Source organism: Saccostrea echinata, unplaced genomic scaffold, assembly GCF_033153115.1.
Source record: "Saccostrea echinata isolate AGI-Se365-2 ecotype Australia unplaced genomic scaffold, CSIRO_AGI_Sech_v1 ptg000043l, whole genome shotgun sequence".
Taxonomy (NCBI): domain Eukaryota; kingdom Metazoa; phylum Mollusca; class Bivalvia; order Ostreida; family Ostreidae; genus Saccostrea; species Saccostrea echinata.
The window spans coordinates 1,117,539-1,137,543 of record NW_026889792.1 but is presented as its reverse complement, the minus strand read 5'-3'; the positions used below and the strand labels follow the sequence as shown (position 1 = coordinate 1,137,543).

The following is a 20,005-nucleotide window of genomic DNA, read 5'->3' as shown; positions in this document are numbered from 1 at the left end:
CTGCATATCATTCTGTGCAATTGGTTTGTACTTTTTAGCTCACCTGAGCTGAAAGCTCAAGTGAGCTTTTCTGATCACTTTTTGTCCGTCGTCCGTCTGTCCGTCTGTCTGTCTGTCTGTCCGTCCGTCTGTAAACTTTTCACATTTTTGACTTCTTCTCCAGAACCACTGGGCCAATTTCAACCAAACTTGCCATGAAGCATCCTTGGGTAAAGGGGATTCAAGTTTGTTCAAATGAGGGGCCATGCCCTCTTTCAAGGGGAGATAATTAGGAATTACTGAAAAAATAGTGGCATCATTTAAAAATCTTCTTCTCAAGAACCACTAGGCCAGGAAAGTTGAAACTTATTTGGAAACATCCTCAGGTAGTGTAGATTCAAGTTTGTTCAAATCATGACCCCCGGGGGTAGGGTGGGGCCACAATGGGGGATCAAAGTTTTACATAGAAATGTATAGGAAAAGATCTTTAAAAATCTTCTTCTTAAGAACAGCAAAGCCATGATTGGTCATATTTATATGGAAGCATCCTCAGGTAGTGTAGATTCAAGTTTGTTCAAATCATGACCCCCGGGGGTAGGGTGGGGCCACAATGGGGGATCAAAGTTTTACATAGAAATATATAGGAAAATATCTTAAAAAAATCTTCTTCTTAAGAACAGCAAAGCCATGATTGGTCATATTTATATGGAAGCATCCTCAGGTAGTGTAGATTCAAGTTTGTTCAAATCATGACCCCCAGGGGTAGGGTGGGGCCACAATGGGGGATCAAAGTTTTACATAGAAATATATAGGAAAAGATCTTTAAAAATCTTCTTCTTAAGAACAGCAAAGCCATGATTGGTCATATTTATTTGGAAACATCCTCAGGTAGTGTAGATTCAAGTTTGTTCAAATCATGACCCCCGGGGGTAGGGTGGGGCCACAATGAGGGATCAAAGGTTTACATAGAAATATATAGGAAAAGATCTTAAAAAATCTTCTTAAGAACAGCAAAGTCATGATTGGTCATATTTATTTGCAAGCATCCTCAGGTAGTGTAGATTCAAGTTTGTTCAAATCATGACCCCCGGGGGTAGGGTGGGGCCACAATGAGGGATCAAAGTTTTACATAGAAATATATAGGAAAATATCTTAAAAAAATCTTCTTCTTAAGAACAGCAAAGCCATGATTGGTCATATTTATATGGAAGCATCCTCAGGTAGTGTAGATTCAAGTTTGTTCAAATCATGACCCCCAGGGGTAGGGTGGGGCCACAATGGGGGATCAAAGTTTTACATAGAAATATATAGGAAAAGATCTTAAAAAATCTTCATCTTAAGAACAGCAAAGTCATGATTGGTCATATTTATATGGAAACATCCTCAGGTAGTGTAGATTCAAGTTTGTTCAAATCATGACCCCTGGGGGTAGGGTAGGGCCACAATGGGGGATCAAAGTTTTACAAACGAATATATGGGGAAAAAATCTGCTGCTCAAGAACAGGCAAAGCCATTTGTTATATTGATATGAAAGCATCATTAGGTAGTTTAAAATTCAACCCCCACCCCCCCATAAACTTTGCAATACTGAACTGATTTTTGCTTTTTTCCCTAGCCAATGTGCTCAGGTGAGCGATGTGGCCCATGGGCCTCTTGTGTTAAGGTTTAAAAATTAGCCATATACGGTATAATAAAAATTTTATTATACCGTATATGGCCAATTTTTAAACCTTAACAAAAGTACAAACCAATTGCACAGAATGATATACATTATATATATAGAATTGACGGATTGAAAAATAACTTTGGTATATAGTGTTATAGTGGTCCATTTCAACAAGGAAATAGATAAAAGGTAAATATTGATTTGAAAGTACACGAGTATATTGAAGATGTAATATTAAAATTAGACAACTAAAAAAGGTTATCATAATTTCCCCCAATTTTTAAAGATTACAGTGTTCATTTAATCCCTTTGATATCCCATATTGTATTCCTAATCAAGGTTGTGATTCAAATTTAAAATTATATTGAAATATAACGATGCAATCTAAATTTTTCTGCGTTTTGTAGTAAATAAAACATTTCCAGAACCAAAAAAATAACTTTCGAGGGCTTTGTCCGTTGACACCCCCTCCCCCAGGTTTTGCCTGGACTCATTGACCCCACACCCATGCCTAATTTGCATATACACATTGCATGTCGATTGGTTATGCCACTGAGACTGTAGATATTTAGTCGTATTTTTTTGGTATTTTACGGAAAATGTTTTTGCATTAGGAGAGTTGTAAAATCGCGTGTTACAAGTATCTTTATACAAGAAGTGTGTGTGTGTTTCGCCTTTTTAACAAAGCTAGGGTTTGTAACACAGGCACTTGTTTCGTATATGAGGTGTCACCCCTCTTTTTTCTTTCCACAGACACTTTTTTCGTTTATGGGGTCAACCCCTCTTTTTCTTTCCAAAAGGTACCTACATGTAACTCAATTTCAGGCACCCCGCTTCAAACTCAACCTACTTTAAAATGACATCGTGAAAGACTTTTTCCTTGTCAAATAAATCGTTTCAAACATTCTGGTTGAGCCTCTTTATTGTAATTTACTCATTTATTCCTCGAAAATTACCTCGATAAATTTTAAGACTTTATAGACGGGATAAAAACTTTCGGTTTGGGGTTATAAATGAAGGATAAAACCAGAGACGAGTTTTTCATTCTGGGTTCTCTGTTTTTTGTTTTGTTTTGTTTTTTTTTTGGTCAAGAAATTTCTGGGGTGGAAATTTTTCAACTGGGATGGACCTCCCCTCCTGGAAACAATTCCTGGATCCAAGCCTGAAGAAGATCATGATGATTATAGCAGATGGGAATTACCTATAATAAATGCTTACAAGAAGATATATATAATTAGCATACGTACAAAGAATTTGCCGCATGTATACTTGTACTATTAATATTATTACTCGTTTGCATTTATTTGGTTCTTTTTAACATTATATAATTCATATATATATATATATATATATATATATATATATATATATTAAATATTGATTATAATATTGAGTATACATATATTTTGATACGTATTTGATACATATTTGCACGTGACGTGCGTGTAACCATGAATCACTAAATACATTTTATTCCAATATGATGTATAAAGCTGTGATTTTATTCATGGACATTTAGTTTGAATTCACCAATTTTTAACCGGTTTTCCGCAAGAAAAAAAGGGTATATCATTTGTCCAGACTCCTCCTCCCAGTTTTCATGATAGAACATTTTTGTTTTGTATATATATATATATATATATATATATATATATATATATATATATATATATATATATATATATATATATATATATATATATATATATATATATATATAGGGGGTGGGGGGATGGGGGGGGTGTCTTTTTTGTGCAAAATATTGCACATGCAGTACTTCATAAGTCCGGACAACCCCCCCTACAGTTTCAAGAAAGGAACTTTATTATTTTTCAGATCGATCGTACAAATATCAGAGATGTGCATATATTACTTAGATATTAAATTTTGATAATTTACGAGAAAAATACCAGTTGTTGAACTTGCAACATATTGCATATAGGGTACATATGGTTTGTTCGGAGAACTATACTGCTACAGTTTTTAAGATAGGGATTCGGTTTTTGTTTTGTTTTTTTGTTTTGTGTGTGTGTGTGTGTGTGTTTGGTGTTTTTTTTTTGTTTGTTTGATACATGTATCAGAGAACTTTATATTACAGGGTACTGCATTTACTCGGACTGTATCGCCGAATATTGACCCCTTGGAAAGATGACCGGAAGGGGGGATTTTCGTCATAGAAAAAAAATGATCCAAGGTCTAAATTCTCTGACAGACACGGTAATTTTTAACCATAGAAAAAAAATTCAAACTACAAAATGTTCATAATTCGACGACTCCCTTCACGTAGAAAAAAAGTCCCTGTAGAAATTTGAGCTTTTTTTTTTACTGACATATACTAGTACCCCCCCCCCCCCCCCAGGGGGGCATGATTTGAACAAACTGAATCTTCACTACAAGATGATGCTTACATATTAATATGACTAATCCTGGCCCAGCTGATTTTGAGAAGATTTTGAGAAATGTTTCGTATACATTCCTATGGAAATTGCCTATATTATGGACTCACCCTGGACCATGATTAGAACCTATGAATATACACTCATGTAAGATAAGCATTTTCTTGCCCAGTGGCTGTTAACAGACGACATATATACGGACAGACGACATTGGAAAATCCATCTTTGCCGAGCGTGGTTTGACACGGATTACCAGTAATTGGCTAGTTGTAGCTATTTGAAAACTTGCATGATTTTTCAAATAATTCAGCAATTTTTTTTTATCATACAGTGGTAGGCAAGATATCCACCGCTTTACTGATAATGCCAGTGTGATAATCTGAGTTCTGTGTGTCGTTATTGGAGGTCAGATATAAAGTGTCTTTAATGAGCAATTAAAAGGGTAGGTTCTATTTGTTAACATCATCACATGCTTTGTTGAGAAACACTTCCTCCTTGTCCATCAAAATCTTCTAAAAATATTTTCTCTAAGTCAAGAAACTCTTTTGGGATCTTTTTTTCTTTCAAAGGTTGAAAATAACGAATAGAGAGCGATCTAAAAAGAAATGTGAATGGGCATAAAACACGGATTCTTTGGAAATTCCAGTGGTGGGATCAGGTGCCTAGGAAAAGTAAGCATCCCCTCAAAAGCTTCTTGTCATTAATATGGCTGAAATATTGCCGACTCGGCGTTAAACAATCCATCAATCAATCTTGTCATTCAAAATCTTTTAAGACCTTACAAATATTATCTATATGAGAAGGCAAAGTCTCACATTAAATGAATGTTCTGAAATTTCAGTTTGAACATATTTTATTCTTTACAAGTTCTTAAAACTCAGAAAGTCCCCCTTTCTGATAGTGTGAATACCAATATACATGTACATCTATGGAAGTTTGGACGGGGTCGGATTTGTTTTCTTAGAAATAGATCTGCATTAACAGCCTTTCCCTTTGCTGCTATAATTATAAATACTTCTATTCCCTGTCGCTTTCATCTGCCGTAAAATCAGTGAAAATATAAATCTTCAAAGAAAACAAACATTCGGAAAATACTCATTTAAGCAAATTTGGTCCCCTGGCGGCAAGTGTATTCTGCTTCTCCTTAAAAATTACCAAAGGCAAATATTCTGTCAAAAATCATCTAAAAGGGAAAAAATTCATACAATCTGTAACTCATCTTGGTAGAATCGCATACCAAAAAAAAGTCAGCTCAATATCTACAAGCGTGTAGAAAAAATGCCCGGAAAACCAAGAGGGACAGTCTGACTGACAGACAGACAGAGAGGAAACCTATGGTGCCTCACTCAGGGAAGAGCCTGGGTTGGTGTCTTCGGGGGCCGAAGACCTTTAAGGAGGGAGGAATGTGGCGGTCAGACGGGTTCGATCGCCGGTGGCCAGATAGTTCAGTCGGCAGAGCACCTGACTGGAGATTCAGGGGCCCAGGTTCGAATCCCGGTCTGGTCAGCTGCATTTTTCTCCTCTCTCGTTACATTTGGTGTCGTGCCATGCCCTGGAAGTGACAGGTGAAAGACCTTCCATGGAAGAGCCTGGGTTGGTGTCTTCGGGGGCCGAAGACGTTTAAGGAGGGAGGAATGTGGCGGTCAGACGGGTTCGATCGCCGGTGGCCAGATACATGTAGCTCAGTTGGTAGAGCACCTGACTGGAGATTCAGGGGGCCCGGGTTGGAATCCCGGTCTGGTCCGCTGCATTTTTCTCCTCTCCCGTTACATGTTAAAGGATCCGAATGTTTTTTTTTAATGTGCATTACCTCTACCACCCATTGTGTTGAATTCTGAGATCACAGTTTATATACATACAAATAATGTTAACATTGAAAGTTTAAAGCACCCAGTTCTATAATCGGTACTTAGCTGCTTATAGCTGTACAGCTGTATGGGTGAATAGTACTCAGTACTCAATGGTTGATTATTGCACAAACTCCACAAGATTGTTATGCATTTTTTCATACAAAGTACACACAAAGTACTAAACACTGATAGAAGTGTACTGGTTACCTTATCGATGAAGATCTGAAGCTGTTATCTACATTTTTCTCTTGATTTCAAGCAAAATTTGCGGAGCTAAAAAAAAAAACCCACCCAGCTACGCCATATTTGGTCACGTGTTACACCCTTATCACTCTGAAAAATATCACAAGCTAAAATTTCCCAGAAGAAAAGAAGAAAAAATATGAAAATTTCTTTCTTATATAAAATTTCTTCAATTAGAAAATATAGTCAGGGTTAGTTGTTACATATATTTATTACAAGCGAAAACACAAAAGATCAGACATCTTTTATTTATTGTAATCACTTGAAAATATACTCGGACATCGTGTGGTCTTTAACTATACAGACTGCATTAAAAAATAATTGTAAGGATTTTTCAGGAAGACTCTTTAATTTAAAATTATATGTATTAATATTATAGTCATTTGAGTGATCATTTACTTGGCTATATTTATGGCCTGATAGATAAACGGATCTTTATTTTTTTTCAAAGTTCAGCTGTTTCATCTTCCCATCTGTTGTCCAATGATTGATATAATTTTGTAGTACACTCAGAAAACAAAGTTGTATCACCAAGCAACCGATTTGTTTTTATTGTTATATTGCATAATTTAATAGTAAACTAAACGCTAGATAGGAATTTTGATATTTTATAAAAAAAGAAATCGAGACACTTATTCCGGAATATTTTAAAGTAATACGCAATAAACTTATAATTCTAACCTGGTTCGAATGGTAACCAAATTCACAAACTGTTTTGTTGCATCTTTTATATATATATATATATATATATATATATATATATATATATATATATATATATATATATATATATATATATATATATATATATATATATATATATAGATATATATAGATATATATATATATATATAGATATATAGATATATCTATATTTTATAATATAATTTATAATATGAAAACTATAATCTAAATATTGCATAAATAAAGATGGCTTTGGTTCAATCTTTCACATATTTACTATTTTAAAATAACGCCTTTCCATTTCTGGATATAACTCCTTTTCAAACAGGCTGGTAGTACGAATGCGAGTGAAGGGGGGGGGGGGGGCTCCCCGACCCCACTTTTTGAGAGAATAGTCTTGCTATAGTTTAAATATAAAAAAATCATTTATTGATTGCTTGGTACCTTAACATTTTGTTGCAGTATGGTTAAACTCGGGCAAGTCATTGCATTTAAAAAAAGTTTTACCGAAAAATTAGAATAAGTTTCCCCTCAAGTTTAGGCAGTTTATTTTTTTCGGGGGTGGGGGGTGGGGGTGGGTTGTTTCTTGTGTTTTTGTTTGCTTGTCAATTTTATGGGACCCCCCCCCCCCCCCACTTTAAAAGCACGGGCCTGTCAAAGACATAATAATGGCCCTTCAAAAGGCATAATAACGCCTTTTTGAAAGGCGTATTAATGCCTTTTAGAAAGGCGTAATAACATCTTTTAAAAAGGCGTAATAACGCCTTTTGGAAAGGCGTAATAACGCCTTTTGGAAAGGTGTTATAACGCCTTTTGGAAGGCGTAATAACGCCTTTTTTTCGCGTTATAACGCCTTTTGGAAAGGCGTAATTACGCTTTTATTTGCGTTATTACGCCTTTTTTAGCGTTATAACGCCTTTTAAAAAGACGTTATAACGCCTTTTAATTTTTTTTTTAACTGTAGTTTGATCCTAATAGGCTTTCGTAATATGCTTCTGCATCCCCCCTCTATAAAAACGTCTGATGACCTTTTATTTATTTATTTATTTATTTTTTTTTTTTTGCTTGTCAAGGAATTTTTGGTAGGTGTTAGTGCCCCCTCATCTGAAAAATCTGAAAATGTATGGCTGTGCCCCCCCCCCCCCCCAAACTGAAATTGCTTCCTACGGGCCTGCTATAGTTTCCACTTGGTTTGTTATTATTCATCTTAAGAATTCAAGATAACAGGTTAAACTCTGAAGGATGCTTCTTAAAATTTAATTTAATATCGCGGTATTAACATAGTTGTTAGTTCAGTCACTACAAGTATTTTAAAACATTCAAGATTACATAGAGTATTTTATTTTTTTATTGAGGCGCCTAGCAGGATCGAGGAAGCATTACCCTGGTACACCCATCGTGAGCCCTATGTATTGATAGATAGACGGAATAATCCGTGCATGGACAAATTTAGTGTAAAAATAATGGCGGACAAAGGATATACCTTAAAAGCAATATACTAAGTATATACAATGTGTATTTTGCTTAAAAATGACTAAGTTCAACAAGTGGTATTTTTTCTCATACATTATTAAAAAAACCCTTCAAAATCCAAGTACTATGCACATCACTGATATATGTACGATTAATCTGCAAATAAAAACATCCTATCTTGAAAATATTGGAGTAGTTATCCGGACAAATGATGTACCCTTTTAGCAGCCAACCGCCTGCCATTTTCACCAATTCAATAACTGGGTCTTGACTGCAAAAAAAAAAAAAGTTAAAAATATGTCGGCTAATAATGGGGCGAAGTTCAGCAAAATTCCAACAGATTGTTGGAGGACCTGGTCTCCAAAGACTGTAAAGATGTTGTAAATAGGAAACTCTAGCATCCATTTATATGTCGACTCGATACATACCATTTATACATGTAGATGTTTTGAAGTATATGCCTAAATGAGCTAAAACTTAGCGTGTCCCTAAAATTGTCTGTATCACAAATAACACCGTGATAATTTCATGGTGAGAGGTTCCTCTTGTCGACAAAAAAAGGCCACTGAACTTGAAATAAAAGACACCACAGAGTCTGCCACATTTCTGTTTCATATTTGGATGTTTTACTGACTATAAACGATAAGGACCAGCTAACAACTACATGTAAATTGTATGACAAACGAGATGACGACTTCAGCTTTTTCATTGCCAAAATTCCTTAATTTTGTAGTAATATTCCGCTATCACCTGCATATAGCGTTTACATCTCCCAAGTTATTCAATACTCAAGAACAGTCATGCTCTTTTTAATAGAGGCAGGCTACTGACAGATAAGTTTTTGTTACAGGGGTTTCAAAACCTCGTTCAAAGTCGGTATTTGTCTACGATAGCAAAAAGTCTTTTACACTTCATCGTGATTAATGATTGCATAAAGTGTAGAGAAGTCAGACTTTTTTATGTTACTGGCTTTTTACCAAAAAAAAAAAAAAAAAAAAAAAAAAAATGTGAGTTTAAATTTTTCTAAAAGATCTTTGGAGATTTTGCGAATCGGCATTTGATTGACACCACTTCTTAAATATGCTGTAGAACAGTTTGTCTGAAGTTTCTCCTTCACAGTAGTTAATACTTTTGTGAAACAAACCAAAATTTTTTTATCTTTAATTATCAACATACTTTTGAATTTTCAGATGAATTTAATCTTATAAAAACAAAATACTATCGGATATGTTTCCATCATGATTAATAAGTTTGATTTTAAGAGAAATGATCAAGGGTTATATATTTCTGTTGAAGTTCTATTTTTTTTTTCATTTTTAAAGCTCGAATATTTGAGTAAAACAAATTACTGTACAAGGAAAAAAAGTGAAGCTTGAACATATAAGCAAAAAAAAAAAAAAAAAAAGAAAAAAAAAAACACCACAAATTTAAATAATTGAACATCTGAGAAAAAAAAAGAATAAGTGAAGCTTAAAAATCTAAGGAAAACAATTTATAAAATGAAGCTTGAAAATCTGGAAAAAAATGGAAGCTTGAAGATATCAAAATATCGGAGAATTGCAAGGAGTGTTCTCAGATTATCCTTGGCGTTAAAATCTGAGGTTAAAAAAGCCTTTTTTTCACTTCTTTTGACTTTTATATCTATGGTTCATCAAAATATACATTGATAAAGACATGATCATAAAGTGTTCATGTATATCTTGGTGATTTTTAGGTTTTGGCGGGGAAGGGAAAACGTGGCATAAATCATTATTATACTATACCAAAGTTTGCGAAAAATGATTCTAAATCATTCTTAGCATGAAAGGACATTATGTAAAATATTGTATATTATATATGTTTTTCAATGTAGTCTGCGTGGAAAATACCTGAAAACACGAAAACTGTGAGTATGTAGAAGCTTCTCGAAAGAGTTATCGATTAAATTTTTTTTAATAAATAAATTTTGACCTTGTCGTTTCATTGAACATTTAAGTAACACCCACATTTTGTAAATACCAATAAAACGCTTTATATGACTGACGGTGTTAAATATAAAGAAGCTTTGGGTGTGTGCTGTCTACACAACTTTAGCAGTTGTTGATTATCTTATACAGTAAGTATATCATTGTTGTTCATTGTTCTTCGCTTTCTGTAATACATGTTGTAAAAGATGACTGCAATTACAGCCGGGTTTTGGGTCTTTTTCAGTCGCTCCTGTTGTTTTTATATCTCAACCTAATTTCATATGTGTTTATTTATTAAAGATTCTTGTCAGTTTGAAACTAAATTTAATTGTTAAAATGATTGTAGACTGTGATACAATAAAGTAACTCAATGTTTTGTCCTTAATGCTTCCCAAATACATATAGAGAATTTACAATGATCTGACAATTTAACGTGTTCGAAACGACCAAGTTAGCACATAACATGCTACCTTACAAGTCACATGACGGAATTTAGTTTTATTCACAAAAGTTACGTGAGTTGAAAAATCACGTGGTGAATTGAGAAATCACGTGGTGAATTATAATATTCAACATGTCTCTACCTTTTTTCGCTTGTTGAAGTTTTTTCAGGTAAGTTGTCAAAATCTTTTTTATGCCCCCCCCCCCCTTTCAGAAATAAAATTACGTGCCTGACCCATCGACTTGGTAGCGAGGTTTTACTGTAGTTACATTTTTTTTTTAAAAAAGAAAATGAAGATCAAAAGAAAATGGAATCTTTGAAAACTTTAGGGGGATATAGATGAGTTTACTTTGGTTTTTCCCTTTATCTCTACCACCTAGCTTTCTCTATATTATTACGCAGTGACATAGGATGTGACGTCACGGGTAGGTTAAATCACTCTCGTAATTGATCTACACGGTGTGATGAAAATTTATATTTCCACGCTGAAGATATTAAATGACGATATTTCGTAATAAACTCCTTGCCTGAGATTTACAATCTTCTATAATTCATTTCTCACACTTATTTTTCAGAAATGATTTTTCACGTGGCTGTTTTCACCAGCTGGCTGTTTTCACTGTGTTTAGTAACAGGTGAGTTTAACCACTGTGTTATATACTTACTGATACTAGTAGTCTTTATGTCCCCGTAATCGAATATTCGGGCATCAGTGTCTTTCAGCTAACATCCACGGCTGTACTCGTCAATGCTGGTATCGGATATCCATCACTGTACCTGCACACTAATGTCAAAGACGGAATTTTGATTGGAGCTATGGCTTTCACATTTCGCATGAGTATTCGATGTGACAAGAAATTTCCTTGGGTACCAACATATTTGACCTTTTACCAACTTTTGCAAAATTTTACCAAACTTTAACTTTGGCCCTAACTTTTGAACAGTTGGTGCTAGGGCTTTCAAACTTCACGTGTATTTCTAGTATAAAGACCTTCCCGCGGGTAACAACAATTTAAAGACATACATGTACGTATGAGAAATCGTCTTGGTCGTACAAATTGATGTAACTTTTGCTAGGGCTTTATTATTTCACACGTATGTTACTCGTGACAAAACCTCCCTTTAGGTTCCAACAAATTTCACCCTTTGACCTTGGAGTTTGACCTACTTTTGAAAAAAATTAACCTTGGCCATAACTTTTGGTAACCGTTAACGGTTGGTGCTAGGACTGGAAAAATCATATTTCACAGGTGTATTCTGTGTGACAAGACCTTTCTTTGCATGGGTACCAATACGAGTATTTTCGATCTCTTGACCTTCACCTTATAGTTTGACTTGCATTTGAGAAACTTTCATTTGCCAAGAGCTGCCATACGGGGGCATTATTTAATGTTTCATAAAAATATCTTGTTTTTCATATTTAAAATTGGTTTATAAATGCAGATAAAAATCGTTTTAGCGTTCTTTGTGTCTACTTTAAAACTCAGCATATTCAACAAACTTTTGCATATCAATAACATCGTGGACTAGTTTGCTGCTTTTTAGAATGTATATACTATTAATTAATAATATAATATCCGTTCTATACATGTGAGTTTATACACTGGCGGTGCCATGACTGTATTGTCGCACTTAAGAGAGTGTGTAAAGCGCCAAAATGTTAATCCAATAAATCTATATAAATAAATGTATTTAAAAATACGTAAATGTATGAAAAGAGATAAATTGTGTCAACTACATTTTTAATAGCTGGAGTGGGGAAAGATGAAAAATTCTACGATTGCGACGTCTTCTCGAATGAGGATAGCACCCCAAAGAAGAATGCTTACTGTTTCAAGGACATGAATGATGACAACTTTTATTGTAAGACCTGGACATGCCAATCTCCGCCTTGTTCCCCTGACCTTCAAAGGACCCAAATGGGTGACTCCTGTCCCATTTGTGATGGTGGGTACCACATAAGATAGCATTTCATCTTGTTAAAAGTAAAGAATACTTACTTAAGTATAAATTTGTACAAAAAAAAATCCATACAAATTAATAATGCAAACTTTTTCAGTAAGAGATAAAACTTATTGAGCTGTAAAAACACATGTAAAACAAGTATATAATTTGTGTTTGGCGGCTGCATTTCATTTCCGGAATTTTTTGAAATTTTCAATTTTTCATTTCCGACATTTTTTTTTAGTTTTCATTTCCGACATTTTCAAGTTTTCATCTCCGACATTTTTCTGGTAGTACTTTCGGCAATGAAAGCAAGATTGAAGACTTCACTTATGAAATTTTTAAAGAATAAATCATGAATGAATCATTGAACCTCAATTAATGAGTTTTGCTTAGCAATGAAAATAGTAAAGATTTTTTTTTCTTTCTCTGAGGCACTTGTAAGTGTTGTGAACTTTTTCGCTCATCTCCTTTTCAAATGTTCAGTTTAAGTTTGAAATCAGATATGTTAGGAGGAAATTATAAGGCATATTTTGAAAATGTGGTTTGAAATTAATTCTTAAAATTTCATTTCCATCTACTAGTACTTGGTAAACATTAAATTGCCGGAGAGGTACCCTGCAAAAATTCCGGAAATGAAAAAAATAAATGTCGGAAATGAAAATAAAAATTAGGAAATGAAATTTAAAAAAAATTGTCGGAAATGCTATTCGAAATTCCGGAAATGAAATGCAGCGTGTTTGGTTGACTATTGTAAGCATTAATCAAGGTACATGCACCGTGGAGGGACGAATCATCAGCGTCGGCAAAACGGTCGCGTGTGCTGATGGTGTCAACAGGTGTTGGTGTATCGGTACCGGAGTGGTCATCTCTACACGAATGTTAACCAACAAATATGCGCTCTGTGGTGTTGATGACAATAACAGCTGAATGTAGAACATTTTTTCATGATCATGTGCTTGGATATATTATTAAATAATTAAAAGTATGTAGCATGAAGTTTGTCTTGTACTTTATTTGAATGCGTTAGTTTATAGAGGAGACCATATTCTTTAGTATTCAGGTGTTTGTTTGCTTTACGTCCCTTTGAGAATTTTTCACTCATATTGCATGTATTGGGATTTAACCGATGGAAGGTTGCAAATTTAAACCGTATTTGGCACTTACAGTCGTTAAGCAATGAGGGATCTTTTTTTTTTTTACCAAATTCTACCTCGATCGACACAGGACCTTGGTTTATACGATCTCATCGAAAGGACCCAACACATCCCATAGTGGAATGCGTAAAGATCATCTTATACTCCGACTCTAGAGTACAACGATCTAGCCATTGCGCCTCGCGAACGTTGATAAAACTTTAAACTTATGCCCTGTTCACACAGAGAGTTTAATTCGAATTAAACGTAATTTACTGCGAATTAAATTTGATATGGGTTCACCTGAGAATTTAATGCGAATTAGTTTAATTCTCTACCATCGGCTCATACATCCACGTGTCTGAGAGGGTAACGAACGACAACTCTGCAAGGGAGATTGTGCATAATTGAAATGACGTCATAATAGCCTTATATACTCAAATACTAAATACGAATTAGTTTATTTTGATAAATTATTCTTTCTGTTCACTATTTTTTTCCTATTTAACACAACTCTGTATAAATTAAACTTCTTGGTTAGAAGGGGGTGTTGTGTTAAATATATCGAAGTTTGAATAGACAAATGACCGAGAACAAAGAGGAAGTTTTTCAATAGAAATATCAGGGGATACTATATCAACCTTATATTTAGTGACACTCTCGTATTTACAACTGAATGTAACCACAAAAAGCCTGCCGAACCATTATAATGCTGACAGTTTTGAATAACGAAGGTATATAACAAGGGCGCAGGAATTGGGAGGGTTCGGGGTACATGCCTGCCTCCCCAATAATTTTGCCGATATATATTATGCTACAGAAAACAAAGCTATTTCTGTTTGGAATTTTGCATGGTAGTGCCCATGCATCCAAACTGAAAATGCCCCCCCCCCTTCCAAGCAAACTGAAATTAATTCCTATGTGCCTGTATATATATATCAACGATAAAATTAATGTTTTACGTAACTTTTACAGAGAACGACGAAATTTAAAGATATGCTGATTTTTTTTTCGAAAAACGCTCTCAGAAAAAGTCTGTCTATATTTAATGAACAAACGATCTCGAAGCATTACACGTAAATTTTCATGGTAGTGTAGCGAACAATATATGGAGAAATTAATGCTGTCTCGCTAGCTAGCTTTTCTAGTGAAGCGGTTGACGAAAACGTATGCTCCTAGCTTTCTTCCGTAAGCGTATGCTTTCAGGCGAAATATATCCATAAATTGAGAAATTGGACAGAAAACGTACCTCGACCCGGCCCCTTTCAATCGCTTCGAAAGCATACATCCCGTGCACGGTGTTCACGTTACATTATGAGATCTTTTTTCCTTAAACATATGGGGGGGGGGGTCCCCACTTTTTTCCGAGTATAGTATTTTGCTGTAGTAAATTTTCCTTTAGATGCTGGTTGCTCCCCCCCCTCACTTTTTGTTGTTGTAAGATGGAGCACTTAGAAATTCCCGGATTTGGACAGTAAATTAGGGGTTTTTTTGTTTTTGTTTTGCTTGTTAGATAATTTTGAAAAGTTGCCCCCCCCCCCCCCCTTGAAACCGTAGCTGCAGAACTGTACTAGCGTTATGGTTTATATTTTAGTCTGTTGTTGTCAAAGACTAAAATATAAAACCATAACGCTACAGTTCTGTAGCTAATATCTACATCCACTTACATGTAACAGCTGCATGCGACATTAATTCCCGTATACTAACAACCAAAGAAAGCACTTTATTGTTTGATTGAAACCGTTGCTACGGGCTTGCACATGTCAGTATAATTAAAAATTAAAAATGCGAGATTGACTGTAGATAAACATGATATATGTTATTTACGTTCAAATTAAAAATTTCACCGATTTTGAGCTTGAATAACCTCATTTTTCCATAGTTAAATTGATTTTAAACTGTCTATTAATTAAATGCAGAGTCGGTAAATAAATCGGTTATTGTTTTAAATTTCTAATATCTTTGAAACGTGATTGATTTAAATTATGTAATTTACAGAAAAGTCCTATCTTTATTTGAGTAATAAAATAACTGGAAAGATTTTTTTAATTTTAGTTAGTCTGAACTTATAAAAAAAATACGCCATATATGACTTTAACATATAGTCTTAGTATCAAGTATAAGAGAGTGACCCGGCCCTCTTTACTTGTTGCTTAGGGGTGGATGGATAGTACTTTCTGTGCATTCCCCTTGCAACATATGGAATATTACCAGTCAGTCCATGCCTAACGTTAGTGTAAATACTATGTTATATCATTATATTACTGATACACAAACAGTTATATTATTTTTCTCTAAATGATACGGATTAATTTGTTAAAAACACTTTTTCACTTGTAAATATATTCCCTTGCAATATATAGTTTTAAGAAGTTTAGAGGGGCACTTGGATATCCATGGGGCGAAGGAACCGGAAACCCATTCGTTGTACGAGATAGCTAAGACATGGCGGACGATCTTCGAAGCAGGTGCTGATGAATCAATTTAAAAATATTTTTACGAGTTTATCGTGCTAAAAATTATGGTTTCTCTAATAGCACACCTATATCATAAGTTATATCAGCATGTAAAAGGTAGAGACGAAGAAAGCCTTGAGAAAATAAAAAGATAAATGAGGAAATTCGGAATTATAGGGCGATAAGAATGTTTACCTTTTTGGTGTAATAGTAATCATTACAGTGATTGAGCCACAGTTTTTAGAGAAAAGTTTCGAGAAGAGTTCATGTCGATCAAACTGAGAAGTAATAAACTTTTTCCTCATTTTGAACAGAAAACGATTTCACAATTGGAAAAGCAACTCCATCAAATTATCATTATCTGATTATGAAATTATCAGTGTGTCTCCTGGATGTGTATACAGTGGTATACTATATACTGTTTACTATTTCTAACAAATAGTTTGATATAGATATAAAGGACAGTATATGTGTTGTATCAGAATTAGGTCACAACCAATTTAAGATATTATATGGATCATGACTCCTGGTAATGCAGAAAGAAAGAGATGTCTGGTTGCAGTAAAATTAAAAAAAAGTAATAAAAATACATTTTGGAAGTAAAGGTACAAAGCATGGACATCTGAGATTTCTCCGAGTCTAACCCCTGCTTTCATATTACAATGTGTGCTGAGACAAGTTACAATTATAAAAGTAGAAATTAGAGTCTGAGGAATCTCAGTTTACCGGACAAATGACATTCAAAATACACATATTCAAAATGGAGAAGTATTCCCCTTCTTTCTGTAAAAGTCATCTTTAAAATCACAATCATTAACTATTTATAATCATTTATTAGGTGGTCACTTATTTAGAGGTTAATTATGAATCATACATACAGAGGATCTACTAAGTAATTTCTGTACACATGGTAGTACAGATTGTGAAATGTAATAGTTTACTTAAAAGTTATCATATATGCTTTTATCCATTATTGTTGAACTTTAATAGTATTTTTTTTTAAAATTTGTTTCTTTAAATTAAGCTATCACATGTATTTGTCAATAATGTACAACTTTTAATACCTTAATTCAATAGTTTTCATTTCTTCTACAGAATAATGGGTGATGAAGCACGGACAAACAGTGTGATGAAGACGATGATCCTCTTTAGCTTGTCCATGATCTTCTTCCCAGTTTTCTTGTATTTCTTTTCCAAAAGCATGTTCTTTCAAGGTAAAATCATGGGCAAATGTTTTATTTTCAAATAAATCAGCCTTTAACATTGGTAAATGAGATCATCTAAATGTACTAGTAACCTATTCATGGTTATGAATGGAATAATATTGAATGAAAAATCAAACATAGATTTTGAGCTTATTTTATATTTTCTACTAATTTTAAATGCAGGATGAAACAGAAAATATTCTGTATTTTGACCTGTCTGATTTCAGGAGTCATGGGGATTTCCAGTCAAGACAGCTCTTTCTATGCAGCATTTGTTGCTATAGGAACAGTACATATCATACTAGGACTTTTTTTGTACACAGCATTTACAGAGGACACTACAAGGCCTTCAGATCTAAAGGCAGACTAGGAAGATTGTGCTTACAAGCTATCATACATCTGTATGATTGAATATAAAAGGGGTAGATTTCTATGTATTAGGGGTATACATGTACATGTATACATGTAGATGAAAATGGGTGATTGAACAATTAGTGTATGTGCAATATTGATTAAGTATTTGAATACAGTTGTACATTTTTGATTATAAATATCAATCATAAGGGTTAATAGTGTAAATAACGTTCAGGAACCTTGTACTTTCTAAAGCAGATGTGTGCTAGACAGTCCAATTTCATCATTAGTAAATTGAAAACAGATTGAGGATTAACATAACATAATGTCTGAAGTTTTAAATTTTAAAGAAGTCATAAAATACAATGTTAAATTCCTTTGTATCATCATACACATACATGTCATTACAGTTTATGATAATTATATCAGTTTTATGTATGGTTATCTATCCATGTACAAGTTCAGACTGATTGATAAGGCCAAAAAATTTAATAGTTTCTCAGGCACCGCCGCGTCAGGTCAAAAACTGCCCCATTGATCAATTTTATTGAAATATTGAAAAGGGAAATAACTCAATTTTCTAATTTTCCAGGTTGAGAAAGAAAATCGAGTTATTCCCCTTGTCATAAATGCTTATAGATAGACGTTTTTATTAGATAAACAATATACCGTATATACTCGCCTATAAGTCGGTTTTTTGGGAGTTGAATTTTGGTCCAAAACTCTATGTCCGACTTATAGGCAAGTCATAAAAAATTGGCATTATTTTGAACGGCAACATGTAGTATTTTATAAACCTGTCCGACGATAATCATTGAATAAAGTCTGGATATATTATATCATTTTTTGTATTCTAAGATTATGCATGAAGTACAAGTATTTACATATTTCAATAATATAATTTTTCTCTTAAGTGTGCGTTAGTTATTTTTTTGTAATGATTTAAAATTAAATATTGGCATCATTTCTAAAAAAAAAAAACTTAAACCAGGTTAAAACATCATTAAAACATTGATTTGAAATTGTCAGTTGGTTCTTGCAAAAAGTTGTACTGACTTATATGCGGGTAAATTGCAAATCCCTCCAAAATAACCTCAAAAATTACAACCGACTTATAGGCGAGTATATATGGTATTTCTTGTTAATACAATATTTTTTTAATTAACTTTTAAACAAATGTTTGGAATAACATTATATAAAGTTGAATACATATGATAAATGTAAGAGAACAAAAAAGTAAGAATCAGTTGAAATCATCATTTTGTTGAACGACTGACAAAAAAAGATAAAACACTTGCTTAAAAAAAAAACAACAACAACAACAAAAAAAACTGCCTGCCGCATTGAATTTTGAAATTTTTGACCTGAGAAACTTATATTCATTACAAATTTACAATGTAATTTTTTTTTGGCCTAAAGAAAACCAGGTACAGTTTAAATCTTACTACCTTGTTTACAAGTTATCATTGAAAACCAGACATTGTTTATATTTGCTTCGTATTAGATATGTGGACAGAACAGTTATTAATGGCTTGTTAAGATTGGTGTTTGGTGATAGTACTTTTATTAATATATGAGCATCTCTGTCTCTTGATTTGTTTGTGTGATTCTAATGAAACTTCACTATTGAATACACTTGATTTGCTGCTTCATCGGTTTTTTCACATGTACATTCCATAAAATGAAGATTTTTGCCTTACAATGTTTTAAATGAGAGATACATGTATATTATTACTAACTTTGATTTCCTGTTAATGAAATTTTCATACATGCAAGTATGACTATATTTTATACCAATATGTATCCTTTATAAAACAGTGATGATTTTCAAGAAATCATTATTCATTTCTTGATGTTTGCATCCAAACTTATCTGTTTCTTTTTATGGTTCCATTTCCATGGCAATGATGTCATAAGGCATTGCTATAATTGTTACACCAATAAGTTTTAAAGTACATTTTCTATCATTTGTATTGACTATTATTTGTAAATGTTTAATGATTTAAAAAAAAAATCAAAGAAAATCCAGTATGCAAAATAGAAGTCTTATCTTCATTATTTCTTTGATAACACCACAACTTGGCTATACATACCCCAGGACATTTTGGCAAGTCTGAAATTTCAGACCTAACAAACAAGAGATGTTTGTAAAACATGCACTTATCCCCCCCCCCCCCCCCAATAATTGGAATTTTTCTAAGTCCAAGGGGCATAACTCTGTCAAAAATTGC

General features: G+C 33.6%; 2 protein-coding genes across 2 annotated transcripts; both read left to right on the top strand.

Moving 5' to 3' along the window:
- The first annotated feature begins 10,355 nt into the window (after positions 1-10,355).
- LOC133201253 (uncharacterized) lies at positions 10,356-13,622 on the top strand. Its single transcript, XM_061337048.1, has 4 exons — positions 10,356-10,386; positions 11,255-11,314; positions 12,429-12,626; positions 13,393-13,622. Exons 2-4 carry the CDS (start codon positions 11,257-11,259, stop codon positions 13,551-13,553), a joined length of 417 nt encoding a protein of 138 aa, XP_061193032.1. The 5' UTR covers positions 10,356-10,386; positions 11,255-11,256; the 3' UTR covers positions 13,554-13,622.
- A 2,568-nt stretch (positions 13,623-16,190) lies between these two features.
- On the top strand, positions 16,191-19,817 carry LOC133201252 (vacuolar ATPase assembly integral membrane protein VMA21-like). Its single transcript, XM_061337047.1, has 3 exons — positions 16,191-16,227; positions 17,311-17,429; positions 17,648-19,817. The coding sequence occupies exons 1-3, from the start codon at positions 16,205-16,207 to the stop codon at positions 17,788-17,790; spliced, it is 285 nt and encodes a 94-aa protein (XP_061193031.1). The 5' UTR covers positions 16,191-16,204; the 3' UTR covers positions 17,791-19,817.
- Positions 19,818-20,005: the final 188 nt, after the last annotated feature.